The sequence below is a fragment of the Physella acuta genome, unplaced genomic scaffold (assembly GCF_028476545.2).
Source record: "Physella acuta isolate Inbredline_101_S28 unplaced genomic scaffold, ASM2847654v3 ptg001106l, whole genome shotgun sequence".
NCBI classification, from domain to species: Eukaryota; Metazoa; Mollusca; class Gastropoda; family Physidae; genus Physella; species Physella acuta.
This window is the reverse complement of record NW_026732623.1, coordinates 195,825-211,286: the sequence shown is the minus strand read 5'-3', so window position 1 is coordinate 211,286 and position 15,462 is coordinate 195,825. Positions and strand designations below refer to the sequence as shown.

The 15,462-nt window shown below is 41.7% G+C and overlaps 1 protein-coding gene across 1 annotated transcript in view; it reads left to right on the top strand.

Annotated features, from left to right (window-relative positions):
* The window catches only part of LOC131955821 (mitogen-activated protein kinase kinase kinase 13-like), a 29,356-nt gene that overhangs the window by 2,208 nt on the left and 11,686 nt on the right, over positions 1-15,462 (top strand). Inside the window, exons 3-4 of the mRNA XM_059320103.1 lie at positions 8,383-8,621; positions 13,930-13,983. Coding sequence (XP_059176086.1) covers positions 8,422-8,621; positions 13,930-13,983 — 254 coding nt within the window. The 5' untranslated portion in view covers positions 8,383-8,421. The remainder of the gene's footprint in view (positions 1-8,382; positions 8,622-13,929; positions 13,984-15,462) is intronic.

The following is a 15,462-nucleotide window of genomic DNA, read 5'->3' as shown; positions in this document are numbered from 1 at the left end:
TCTGTCCGCGATCGCTAGACTGTCACATGGAACACACAATGTGATATCCGACTATCAATCACAAAACATTTTAAAAAATTAAACTGATAAACTAAATCCCCCCTCCACCCCCCCCCCACCCTCACGTGCGATGACGTCAAAGAGTAAATCGGCTTAAGTTGTTCAAGTTCTCTAAACGCTCGTCTTTCATTGGTCAGCTGGTACAGGTTCACATTGATCGCCGCATTACATCGATACAGTGGTAGGCTGGGAGGTTGGGGACGGTGCTAGGAGGTTGGGTGCTGGGAGGTTGGGGACGGTACTGGTAGGTTGGGTGCTGGGAGGTTGGGGACGGTGCTAGGAGGTTGGGGACGGTGCTGGTAGGTTTGGGTGTTGGTAGGTTGGGGACGGTGCTGGTAGGTTTGGGTGTTGGTAGGTTGGGGACGGTGCTGGTAGGTTTGGGTGTTGGTAGGTTGGGGACGGTGCTGGTAGGTTTGGGGAAGGTGCTGGTAGATTGGGTGTTGGTAGGTTGGGGACGGTGCTGGTAGGTTTGGGGACGGTGCTGGTAGGTTTGGGTGTTGGTAGGTTGGGGTGTTGGTAGGTTGGGGACGGTGCTGGTAGGTTTGGGGACGGTGCTGGTAGGTTTGGGTGCTGGGAGGTTGGGGACGGTGCTAGGAGGTTGCGGACGGTGCTGGTAGGTTTGGGTGTTGGTAGGTTGGGGACGGTGCTGGTAGGTTTGGGTGTTGGTAGGTTGGGGACGGTGCTAGGAGGTTGGGTGCTGGTAGGTTGGGGGCTGGTGCTGGGAGGTTGGGGACGGTGCTAGGAGGTTGCGGACGGTGCTGGTAGGTTTGGGTGTTGGTAGGTTGGGGACGGTGCTGGTAGGTTTGGGTGTTGGTAGGTTGGGGACGGTGCTAGGAGGTTGGGTGCTGGTAGGTTGGGGGCTGGTGCTGGTAGGTTGGGAGGATATTGATGGGGAGGTTGGAGACCATTCTTGGAGGTTGGGGACAGTGCAGATAGTGGACGGTGTAGGAGGTTGTAGACGGTCCTGGTGTAAGCATATCTAATGGTCCTCTATAAAACATGTACCACCGTCCTCTAGCTATTCCCAGCTACAACATAAACTGTCACAAGCAACGGTCGTCCTATTTCCGCTGAAGTCTCTACCATAAAGACAAACTCCGGCTTGCTGATTTCATCATGACATCATATGCATGTCTTGATTTCCTTTCTTCTCTAACCTTGATCAGGTGTGGTATACTTTTAGAATACAATTTCATAAGAGCTATTCTTAGAACAATTACCCCCCCCCCCCCAAACAATTCTGTATACTATTATCACGTGTAGTGTCACGTGATGTAATGTTGTGGTGTGTTGCTAAGACCGTCACAAATTTGACGGGTACCGCAGACAATTTAGACACACCTGACAGGAATTAAATCAAAAGATTGCCTGACTCAGTCCCAGTCAGTGTGGCCAATCAACCAATGTAGCACGCCTTAGTACAGTTGTGTCAGCCAATCAACTAATCTAACACTTAGTACAGTTGTGTCTGACATTGTTTAGGGACATAGCGGAATTTTTCATCTGTGAATTGTATATCCAGTGTTTGATGTATGGATTTCCATTTCTTGTGGGACTATTTTCTTGATGTCACGAGACTATCGTAATATTCCGGAGTGGAGTGTGGCCTACTACACTGTAAACAAAAAGGGATTAGTTTTGTTTGTGTTGAATGTCTTAGTACATTGGTGGGTATGTGGATTCAGCAAGACAAGGGTCATTGGTTAGGCGTTTATTCAAAAAGTAAAAATAAAAAGGACTGCAGCAAATTTGATGTTAATGTTTATTTTTTCTGAAAGCCTGACCCCCCTGGGGTAAGGTCATGTCACAGGCGGACATTCAGGGCGGGAGTTTCGATTTTGTTTGTAGTCGTTTATAAACAGATTAGCGATATGCCTGACAGATTAGCGATTAGCGTGTTCAATAAAAAATAATTTAACCGTCTCTTAAAGCAATCAAGGCGTTAACAGATGTAAATTGTGTGTGTATGTGTGTGTGCGAGTGTGTGTCGTATTTACAGTAAATCGTGACTGAACAATCCAAAATATGTAACAATTTTCATTATTTGTTTTGTTAGACTTTGTGTTCGTCATACCTTTTATTCTATGATCTAGATTTGTATCAAATATTCTATTCAACATACCATTTGTTCCTTGATCTAGATTTGTATCAAATATTCTATTCAACATACCATTTGTTCCTTGATCTAGATTTGTGTCAAATGTTCTATTCAACATACCATTTGTTCTATGATGTAGATTGGCCGAATGACGTAACCCCCCCCCCCCCCCCCAAGACGTTTAAAATTTAAATTGAACGAAGTATATCCAGATGTCTGTGACCTAGTTAGGACACACGGACGTGACCCTCTGGCTTTAACCGTCAAACCTTTCTAATCTTCCCCTGATCCCGACCCCCGGGGAACGCTCCATCGATCCCGCACCCCCTGAAATAATAACCTCGCTTTCTGTGGGATTTCCGGTCGCTTTGACTTTTCCAAATTTCTCTCATATTAACTGTTGTTTTTTTCCCTCGCTGCCTTTTGGTATTGACGGAGTTGGCGAATGTTTTAATGATCTCGTGGAGTGGTCGAAACACTCGCGGTTTTTCTGAAGTATGATCTTAAAGTAGAAGACACTATTTAAAAATAAATAATTTTTTTAGTTTGTAGCAAATAGATGAGCGACTATGCTTATACTTGTCAGCCCACCACAAGAATCAACTTCAACTGTTGCTCGTCGCCATTTCTTGTTGTTTATCTACTCTGCTGTTTGTTGTTGTTGTTATTGTTTTTATTGTTTTTATATTGTATTTATTATTATTATTATTATTATTTTGTGTGTGGGTAGGGACAAATTCTACTTATAATGTCCAGTCGAGAATGTATACACTTTTTACCCGGTTAGTTTCTGATTTATATTTATAATTTAGTGTCTTAAAAAATTTTAATAAATAAAACGTCTATCATCCTCTTCATTGGACCTCCGTTTATGGTCCCTATGTAACAGTCATGTTAGCCCAGTTAGAAGATCCCCCCCCCCCCACAGCATCTGCCCACCGTGTTTCCCCGTCCAGTTTGGTGACGACAGGAGGTAGAAATATATCAGGTTTGATTCGTCTTTAGTTTCAGCATTTTGTTTCGTCGTTACCGGGGCGACGATTGGTTCATTTCAAACGGGTCAGCATCAGACACACGTCATTTCATTGGCCGGGGCCAGCCAATCGCGTGGCTTGACCTATAGGCCTTGCCTACCAATAAATTTTGACCCGCTTAAAAAGAAAACAAGAAAGTCATCAATAATCTGGATAAAAAGCTACAAAGATATAATAAATCAATTTATTTCATGTCGTAGTCAATAAACACATAGGCTAGACGGTGGCTCGGTCATTAATTATTTAAGACCATGTCAGGTTGGAAAGGGAGGTGGGGGTGAGCATGGATAGGAGTGGGGCAGCTTCCAATCTATTATTCTGACGTATATTATATTTAAGACGTTTTTTTTTCTGTGATTAATAAAGTCGTATATTGGTGTGAAGTGGATGTTGAGGTAGTGTGAGGTTAAGCTCTGAGTTCAGTTAATGTTGGATGAAGTTAAGCTCTGATTATTTAGTGGTGAGCTAAAATACACGTTGGTTAACCCATACAGCCAGACATTTAAGAATAAAGTTTAACGATATACAGACATTTTAAAACGAGATTGAACCATGCAGCTATTTTAAAACGAGGTTGAACCATGCAGCTATTTTAAAACGAGGTTGAACCATGCAGCTATTTTAAAGCGAGGTTGAACCATGCAGCTATTTTAAAACGAGGTTGAACCATGCAGCTATTTTAAAACGAGGTTGAACCAAACGCACCAAACGATGTTCCTGTCAGTGAAAACAAAGAAAAAACAATTAGCCCATTGTAAACGTTGTCAGTCACGCAGTAGGCTTAGCTAAGGGAAGTAACTACGTGATGTCAGGCAGAAATGTGACCGCCTGATTGATCTTAGGTGCAGGTCATTAGGTGGGTGTGGTGGGGGGGGGGAATAGGGGGGGGGGGTTATCCAATGTGGATGTATTACATGCAGCACGGTGTTAAAACGTTGACCTTCTGCACAGGTCAGCTGAGTGAAAGGTTTGTTCATGTGTGTTTGTGTGCATGTTTATGAGTGCACGTGTTTAATTGTATGTGTGTGCGTATGGATTTAAAAAAAAATTATGACTGCAGGCGTGTGTATTTTTGTGGTTTACGTTTATGCGTATGTGTGCGTTTGCGTGTGCGTGTTTGCTCGCATTTATTTGTGAATGTATATAGATCTATGTTTAAAGACCTTTCTTGCAACCAAACTAGGTTTCCTAGGCGATAGGTGTGCATGTAAAACAGCTTTTTACATTCCATTAGTCGGTGGTTGTGTTTGTATGTGTGTGTCTGTGTGTGTGGAGTGGAGTGTGGGGTTGATTGCTCCACTCCCCTGGTCCCGCTGACCCTCCTTAAGACACGCAGATTATCGATCTCTAGTACAGGTGACCCCGGCACGTGACCTAGTTAATCCACCTGCTGACCAATCAGACAACGAATCCGGGAAATCGATAAGCTGTGCAAGATGTCTGCCATAAACATTAGGACTCTCAGGCACCTGACTGACAGGCACCTGACTGACAGGCACCTGACCGACAGGCACCTGACTGACAGTTGACCGGCAGGCTCCTGACCGGCAGGCACCTGACTGACAGGCACCTGACTGACAGGCACCTGACTGACAGGCACCTGACCGACAGGCACCCTACCGACAGGCACCTGACTGACAGGCACCTGACTGACAGGCACCTGACTGACAGGCACCTGACTGACAGGCACCTGACCGACAGGCACCTGACTGGCAGGCACTTAACTGACAGGCACATGACCGGCAGGCACCTGACTGACAGGTGAGTGGCAGGAATGTATAGAACTTTTCATTGTTAGATCAAAGGTACACGTTGTAAGAATGTGCATTAAGTCTTGGTGGGAATAACTAAATGATGAACGGATAAAATGTGCAAGGGCATTTTTGTTTCATTTGTTGAGAATAGTTCTGCGTATGTGCATTTGAACATTTGTCCCATAAGTCTTATGAGCATGTGTTTAAACACCAGTCTTATGAGCATGTGTTTAAACACCAGTCTTATGAGCATGTGTTTAAACACCAGTCTTATGAGCATGTGTTTAAACACCAGTCTTATGAGCATGTGTTTAAACACCAGTCTTATGAGCATGTGTTTAAACACTAGTCTTATGAGCATGTGTTTAAACACTAGTCATATGTGATTGTGTTTAAACACCAGTTCTGTAAACTAATTGTTGGGACAATGTTTCTATTAGTGAAATCATTTCAAACGTCGACAGCTTACAAGTATTTAAACATTGATAGATAACGATATTGTCTAATCGCTGCTGGCTTTCTGGTGTTGAGTTCTGAAATGAAGAAGTTTCTGGTTAATCTCTACAGCTGCTCCAACCTTCACAGCTTTACGAACAACTAAACATTATTTAAAATTCTCTAACCACACACATCACATTCGCAGTAAAATATGTTTGTTTCAGCTCCCCGCCCCGTTCCACCCGTTCGTCTTCGCCACCCCCCCCCCCCCCTCCATCAATCATCATTCATCCTCCTGGCCTTGAGCTGTCCACAGATTTATCGATTCATTTTTTTTTTGTCACGTGGGTATTACAAGGTCACACATGCACGTGATACGAGCCAATGTTTTAACCTCTGACCCCTCGTCGTCACCCCCCTCCCGTGTTACACTTTCTAAATATCTAATCACATGATGTACACACTGTACACATCCCCATAGTGTCAACGTTTCTTTCAATCTCTAATCACATGATGTACACACTGTACACATCCCCATAGTGTCAACGTTTCTTTCAATCTCTAATCACATGATGTACACATCCCAATGTTTCTTTCAATCTCTAATCACATGATGTACACATCCCAACGTTTCTTTCATCCTATCCCTAATCACATGATGTACACATCCCAACGTTTCTTTCATCCAATCCCTAATCACATGATGTACACATCCCAACGTTTCTTTCATCCAATCCCTAATCACATGATGTACACATCCCAACGTTTCTTTCACCCAATCCCTAATCACATGATGTACACATCCCAACGTTTCTTTTATCCAATCCCTAATCACATGATGTACACATCCCAACGTTTCTTTCATCCAATCCCTAATCACATGATGTACACATCCCAACGTTTCTTTCATCCAATCCCTAATCACATGATGTACACATCCCAACGTTTCTTTCATCCAATCTCTAATCACATGATGTGCACATCCCCATAGTATCCACGTTTCTTTCAGCCAATCGATTTTCATCTCCATCTCAAATATCGGCCTAGTTACACCCACCCACACCTCCGTTAATAACAGGCAAGCAACACCCCCTCCCACCCCCTTCTCTCACCCCCTCCCACCCCTCTCTCACCTCCCCTTCCATCCATACAGCACCAAATCCAATAATTGTTACCAGCCATATAGACGGCATTATGACCCCCTCCCCCACACCTCTGCCCCCACCCCCACCCCCACCCCACCCCTTCATCGATCCCTACACCCAAGAGCAGCAGGGAACATTTACATACAAAATCTTTCCAATGGCAGACGCCTTCTGCGTGTACATGAATGCTAGATCTGTGTGTACACCATAGCACGATATGTTTACGCTGATATAAGAACTGTGTATACACCGATATATGATCAGTGTACACTAGTGTAAAATCTCCTTGTACTCCAATGGAGTGAGTGTGTGTATGATTGTGAGTGTATGTGTATGAATGATTGTGTGTGAGAGAGTGAGTTATTGTGTGTGCGTGTGTGCACCAATGTGATATCTCCTTGTGCACGAGAATATAATCCTTGCAATATATGTACACACATTTTAACGCACATTACCAATTCATTACATAAGTATTAGCATACAGTACAAAAATATTGAGCTACAGGACATATATATCCACATACAGTATGTAGACATTGACTTGTAGAACACATATATTGTATATTGACAATAAATGTGTGTGTATATATATATATATATATATATATATATATATATATATATATATATATATATATATTAACATACATAACACATATATTGACTACAGTGTATAGATATTTAAATATAGAACGCATATTGCCATATATTGACCACCGTATATCGATATATTGACATAAAGTGTATCAATATATCGACATACAGTGTATAGATATTGACATTCGATACACAGATATTGACCCAGGCTACTTCATACAGATAATGACCCTACAGACGGCACACAAATCTTGACACTATGTCAACAGAAAGAGAAATGTATCAATGGGTGAGGGGGTGGGATGAGGGGGGGCATGGTGTGAGAGTAAGAAAGGTTGATTCGTTGGGTCTAGAGTAGGTAGGCTGGGTACATGATGTGGGGGCTCATGGTGTGGGGGCTCGTGGTGTGGGGGGCTCATGGTGTGGGGGCTCATGATGTGGGGGCTCATGATGTGGGGGCTCATGGTGTGGGGGCTCATGATGTGGGGGTTCATGATGTGGGGGCTCATGATGTGGGGGCTCGTGGTGTGGGGGCTCGTGGTGTGGGGGTTCATGGTGTGGGGGCTCTTAGTGTGAGGGCTCATGGTGTGGGGGCTCATTGTGTGGGTCTACATGAGGGCTAGGTACATGGTCGTAGAAAGTCTGAGTCGACACAGCTCTATTGGGTACTCGGCACTTACACCAGTGCACACGTTAAGGTTGTATTCACCTGACGCCAGTGCACACGTTAAGGCTGTATTCACCTGACGACGTGCGTGCACGCTCACCTGTAATGGGGTCTGGTCACGTGACGACAATCAGTGTAAACCTGACGGATGTTGATCCGCCGCTCCGTTATGTTTTTTGTGAGAGCGGTGTTAACGTGATGGATGGCCCTAAACCTAACCCGCTTCCTGTTAGCCACTGGTTAATGACTTCACGTGGGGGGGGGGGGATAATTAATCATGGCCGAGCACGTGAAAATACACATCTTCATTACATAATCGTATAATAACAAGTACAATCATGTGTTTCGACCGTTTGTCTTCATCAGAAAACTATTTATGAAATTTTTGTTTAAAAAAGGACATCATTTAATTATAGTTTCCTTGACATGGGTCTTGATTGTCTGAACTAGAGTGATCGTCTTTTCCACATTCTGCAACCGGAAGTAAAATTCGACCGTTGTCATTTTTTTTTTTTTATTATTTTTTTTTAATTGTCATATTTTTTTTCTTGTTTAGAAATTAATTTGTTAATTTTTTACTTAATTTCAGGAAATTTAGTGAGCCATCGCCCCACAGTCACCTGTCAAAATGACCTTGGAACGTAACGTGACCCCTCCCGCCCACACCAACATGTCCGCCAAACCCATCAGCACCATGAACGGCGGGGAGAAAGTCTGCCTGCACCAAACCGCACCGGTGACGCGCAAAGACGAGCCCATGTACAGCCGCAACAGTCCAAACATGCTCAACATCTTGACAGCCAGTTCGGACCTGGAGTTTTCCAATAGGTAAACATCACACTGCCACACACACACCAACCACACACCAACCACACACAAACACCACACATGCCACGGCACACGCCACACACGCCACACACACAAACCACACACAACATCCTGACTGCCAGCTCGGACCTGGAGTTTTCCAATAGGTAAACATCACACAAACCACACACAAACCACACACATACACACCACACACAAACCACACAAACACCACACATATGCCACACAAACCACACACGACATCCTGACAGCCACATCGAATCTAGAGTTTTCAACAGGTAAACACCACACATATTCCACACACACACACACACCAAACATATACCACACACACACACACACCACACCATATGCCCCAGACACACCTTACACACCACTTCGCATATACACCATACACACCACACCAAACACTACTAGCTTGGATATTGAGTTTCTAACTGTTAAACACACACATTAATTCAAAAAAAAATTCACAAATGCATACACACTTTCATACAAGCAATATATATATATGAGGTGAGATCTTGAGCCTTCTGTTAAACACACACATACACAAATAAACAAACGTGTACTCACGCACACATCTAACTCGGCATATAATTTCTCTAACAGTTACACATAGGTATACACTTTCAGTCCCTTACACACACATAAGCACACATATTTGGTAAAAGCTTAAATGTGTAGCACATAGCACTAACAATTCTAGACTAATCACTAACTGTCGCACCTGCACAAATACTTTAGCTAATTAATGTAGCACCTACAATGTAGCACCTACAATGTAGTAGCACCAACAATGTAGTAGCGACTACAATGTAGCACCTACAATGTAGCACCTACAAATGTAGCACCTACAATGTAGCACCTACAATGTAGCACCTACTACAACGTAGCACCTACAATGTAGCACCTACAATGTAGCACCTACAATGTAACACCTACAATGTAGCACCTACAATGTAGCACCTACAATGTAGCACCTACAATGTAGCACCTACAATGTAGCACCTACAATGTAACACCTACAATGTAGCACTTCATATCTTGCCTTCACTGTTGCACACAGAACCTTAGCTAGCGAGCTCACCAGAATATTCGCGTTGTGCTTTCAATGTTTACTTTTCTAACACTTGAGTGAACTGACCTTTCGTAGTCAACGTCGCCTTTAATGGAGTAGATGCATTAGTTTGAGGTGACCCTTGACCTGTTGATTAGAGAATCTTGTCCACGTAAGAAGTCAATGAGCCATGAGAGGGGGGGGGGGGGCAGGTGAACACGTAAATTCACTCACCCAGGTAGATGGTTAAGTGCTCATACTCAGCTTGACGTCACACGGTGATGTAGCGTAGACCACTTGTATGAGCTCAGGCTGGCTAGTTGTATGTGGTGTGTGTATGTGTGTGTGTGTGCGGGGAGGGGGGGGGGGTAACAATAATATGAGGCCACGGCATCACATATTGGATATTTAATGTGACCTCATGGTGTTAATATATCGACAAACACAAAGATTATATAACACTCAGAACCTCACATTTTCTCTCGGATATATCCTCATAGAATTACTTCACCCACACATATACCACACAGACCCTCACATTTATTCACACTTACATCACCTACTATCTACTAGGTACCATAGATATAACCTCACAAAGGAATATAACACATAATACTTAAATGTAGACCCAAGCATTGCGCCACATATGTTCACACAGTAATCATAAGTATGGCCATAAGTATAGACACAAGTATAGTCGCAATAGTAGCAACAAGTATAGACAGAGCCACAAATAGTCATAAATAGACAATCTGTCCACTGTTTATATCACGCACATCCACATATGCCACACACATTGGAGTTAAAACCCTCACGACCCTCACACAACCTCACACATGACCCACACAACCTCACACATGACCCTCACAACTTCACACATGACCCACACAACCTCACACATGACTCTCACAACCCCACATATACCCCGCACAACTTCACACATGACCCACACATTATCACACATGACCCACACAACCTCACATATGCCCCGCACACCCTCACATATACCCCGCACTACCTCACACATGACCCACACAACCTCACATATGACCCTCACAACCTCACACTTGACCCACACACAGCCCACCCTCACCAGTATCTCTACTTTCAGGACCGAGATAGGGATTTTGTTGTCTCCCATGTAAGTACCAGGTTCGAACCCAACCCAGGACTAGTCGGGTTTACCTCTACCTCCCCTTTAATCTAGATAATGCCCCATCATCCAGTTAGCTTTAATGACAATGTCACCTGACATTTATCTTAGTTGACAATGTCATTTAGCATTTAAGTTCACTGAGAATGTCACTTGACATTTAATTTACTTTGATAATGCCATTATGATAATCAGCATTAAAAATAACTAAGATATTGTTATTATCAGCTTAGTTTAATCTTTAATTAGTTAATTTTTAATAACCCTCCTTATTTATTCATCCTAAGTTTTTAAAATCTATGAATTATGTTTTTTTTCTAAATCAATGCATTTTGTTTTTATTCTCTGCATTATTATTTTTTTTACCCCAACCCACGCCTTGATTTTCTGCATGAGCTGCGCATCCATTTGACGCATCCATTTTGGCCGACTTGCTGGCAAAATCTGGCATAGCCAATCCTGCCTTTTTATTTCGCAATTTTGATTTGATTTGTTTGATACTTTTTGAATGGCTTTGGTTTCTTTTTGTTTGTTTTTGACGCTTCTCTTTGCAAATATGTTCTAGTTAGTTAAAAATAAAGACTTAAAATAAGTCTAAATGGCTCACTTTAAATCATTTTTAAATAGAAAGTTTATGTATATTGATAACCATAAAAGTACAAAATAAATACTTATTGTTGAATAAATTATATATAACCCAACTACTTTCCAAAATTACAATATTTTTTTTCTCTGAAATTTTTATTTTTAGAATCATTTCATTTCTTTACTTTTTAACCTAATCACTAAAGCATACAACTCTTGGTTTAAATGGATATTTTAAAATACAAAAGAAAAAACGTTTTAGTGTGTAGTTTTCCTTCATTTATAACTAAAATGTTTTAGTTAATTGAGGGCTAATCTACTTCACAAGACGCTAAGGCCAATTATTTTTAGAAAAATATAAATGTGAAGTAAAAATTGCACAATCCTGCACTTTGCTACTCTATGGGTAATCCCGTTCTATTTATAGTCATGCAAAAAGAAAATATTTTTCCCTAAAACTACTAATAGGTTTATACGAGAAATAAACATGCCCTTTTCTTGACGAGATTTCGCTTTTACCTGACAAGTTTAAAATCGTCATTTTAATGAATTAGCGATTTTAATTAATTAGTGTCAGCTTGCTGATGGGCATCGTCAGGACAGTTGCGTGGGAGGATGGCTTGAAATTAAAACAATAACGCCTCTACAATCAGTTAAAACAATAACGCCTCTACAATCAGTTAAAACAATAACGCCTCTACAATCAGTTAAAACAATAACGCCTCTACAATCAGTTAAAACAATAACGCCTCTACAATCAGTTAAAACAATAACGCCTCTACAATCAGTTAAAACAATAACGCCTCTACAATCAGTTAAAACAATAACGCCTCTACAATCAGTTAAAACAATAACGCCTCTACAATCAGTTAAAACAATAACGCCTCTACAATCAGTTAAAACAATAACGCCTCTACAATCAGTTAAAACAATAACGCCTCTACAATCAGTTAAAACAATAACGCCTCTACAATCAGTTAAAACAATAACGCCTCTACAATCAGTTAAAACAATAACGCCTCTACAATCAGTTAAAACAATAACGCCTCTACAATCAGTTAAGTGTGTGGAGACCTCCGCCTTCATCCACTCCACCCCCTCACCCCCAGACACACCCCCAACCCCCGGGGAATTCTGCGAGTAATGTCGTGAGTGGAGGGTCTACAACAGGTTGACGTTTTATAGAGAGCTTACGCGAGTCAGAGTGGGAACACAATACCCATGTCATGTGACTTGTTGTTCTAGTGATCTAAGGTTACTGATGGGAATGTTCTAGAATCTTTAGCTTGGTCCGACAGATACATTAACCTCGCTAAATTTGACGAAGACCTAGGAAATTGACATAGCTAAAACTGACGAAGACATAGAACATTGACTACGCTAAATTGCACAAAGACCTAGAACATTGACTTCACTATATTTGACGAAGACTTAGAATTTTGACCTCAGTGAACCCTATGTTAACCGTCACAACTTTGACCAAACTGAATTTGAATTAGTTGTTGTTCAACATTAACATAGCAAAGTCGATGTTGACCTTAACCTTTGGCCTCTCTGAACCGGAAGAACACCTTCAACTGTTACAATGTTAAACACGATGGTTAAACTTTTTGATCAGCTGAACAAGATAATGACCAGGAAGTTCACCCCCCCCCCCTGAATACCTAGGATGAAAAAGTCCCAGAATTCCTTGAGCAAAGTGTTAGTTTTAGATCACAAGAAAATACTGACATTACCGAACCCTACCGAACCATAATTGTTACTAGTGACTGAACCCCATTCACTGACCAACACTCTAGTGGTCAGTACATCTGAACCACACCCTACGTGACAAACATCAAGTAACTTGACCCCACCCCACGTGACAAGAAACTTGACCCCACCCCACGTGACAATAAGAAACGTGACCACACCGTACGTGACAAGAAATTTGACCACCCGCCTACTTGATTAAAACCTTGACAACGACGACGGCTAGAATACCACTTTATAAAACCCCAACCCTATTGGAAAATGTAATCAAATTAAAAAAAAATATTTTAGAAGCTAGTGCAGCGAATTGTGTTGTAGATAGTCTATGATAAGGCAACACATGTGGGTGTTTGTCCTATAGCACTAACACGTGTGTGGGTGTTTGTCCAACACATGTATAGATGTTCGTCCTATAGCACCAAATGTGTTGGATGTTTGTCCTATGACACCAAAACATATGTGGGTGTTTAGCACAAACACATGTGGATGTTTGTCCTATGACACCAAAACACATGTGGATGTTTGTCCTATGACACCAAAACATATGTGGGTGTTTAGCACAAACACATGTGGATGTTTGTCCTATGACACCAAAACACATGTGGATGTTTGTCCTATGACACCAAAACATATGTGGGTGTTTAGCACAAACACATGTGGATGTTTGTCCTATGACACCAAAACACATGTGGATGTTTGTCCTACAGCGTCAGGACTGTCCTGCTCTGATTACAATCCGCCATTTTGTTTGTCCACAGCACCAGCATGCTGCACGTGATGACCACAAGCTCTGACGTGGACTTTACCAACAGGTAATGGTGGGGGGGGGGGGGGTGGTGGGGAGGGTAGGGTGGGGTGGTGGACTTCACCAACAGGTAGGGGGGGGGTGGGGTGGTGGACTGGGGTGGTGTATGATGGACTGGGGTGGTGTATGGGGGGGTATGGTGGGGTGGTGTATGGTGGACTGTGGTGGTGTATGGGGTTATTTGGGGTGGTGTATGGTGGGGTGGTGTATGGTGGGGTGTGGTGGTGTATGGTGGGGTGTGGTGGTGTATGGTGTACTGGGGTGGTGTATGGGGTTATTTGGGGTGGTGTATAGTGGGGTGGTATAGGATGGTGTTGGGTGGTAGTGTTCGCGGGGTGTGGTGTATGGTGGGGTGGGGTACGGTATGTAACGTACTAGGATGTCCCGTGCTAGAGGTATGATAAAAATGGATGTTGAATGCCCTGGGATTTGTGCTAAGCCGTGTTTGTGAATGAAGTTGTGGTATTTCCGGAGTGATATTGCTAATTTAGTATGGTAATTAGAATGTCTTGATTGTGTTGGTATTTAGAGCATGCATTGTTTAACCAAACAACAAACGTGGTCGAACTCCCAAGTTGATTTGAACCTCTGAAAATAAAGACATCATAATGATGCTCTTTTGTTCAGAAAATAATAGCTATAATTAAACAATTATTATTGTCATTGCTTTATATGCGTTATTTCAATGCCCAGTATAACTTAATGGTCATGTGCGTGGGAAGGCTATTTAAAGATTTATGATTTCTCCCTAAAGCAAAAACGTGTCAAATCAAAATGAAAAGGAAAAAAAAAATTCATAACGTAACAAACAGTGGTCGATCATTTTAACTCGTTTTTTTTCCTGGCCGGAAATAGCAACAGTTATTTACTGACAGGGGAGGTAATTAAGAAGAAAAATCTGCTGTCGTTTGGGGGAAAATGCCAAACAACTGTAATGATTTTTTAGGCTCAAGTTTCATTTGTTTACTTGATTATAATTACGTTCAGATTATGCTTGATATGAAATATTGTGTGTGATTACAATTGCATTCAGATAATGCTTGATATGAAATATTGTTTATGATTACGTAAATTACAATTTACGAATTTAGCCTACTCAGATTAATTATTAATTATTAAATAATATTTAATATTATTTAATAGGCCTATTAATTTTAATAATTTAATAGGCCTAAACTAAAGGCCTAATGCGATTAATGGATTATGATGGATAAACGTGATTGATATAATAATTTATTTATAAAATAAGCCTAACTATGGCCTATGTGTATTTTATTTTATATTTTATAGGCCTAGATCTAACTAAGATTTATATTTTATAATTATCTAGAATTAACTCTGTCGATATCATCGCTAGACTAGATCTAGATTCTAGTCAGCTAATCAAGATCAAATATATAGATCTTATGTCAATCTACTGAATCCAATCTAGCCAGCAGTTTCTTTCAGGCAGCTCTCTTCAGTCCAGACAGTGACCACCACCCCC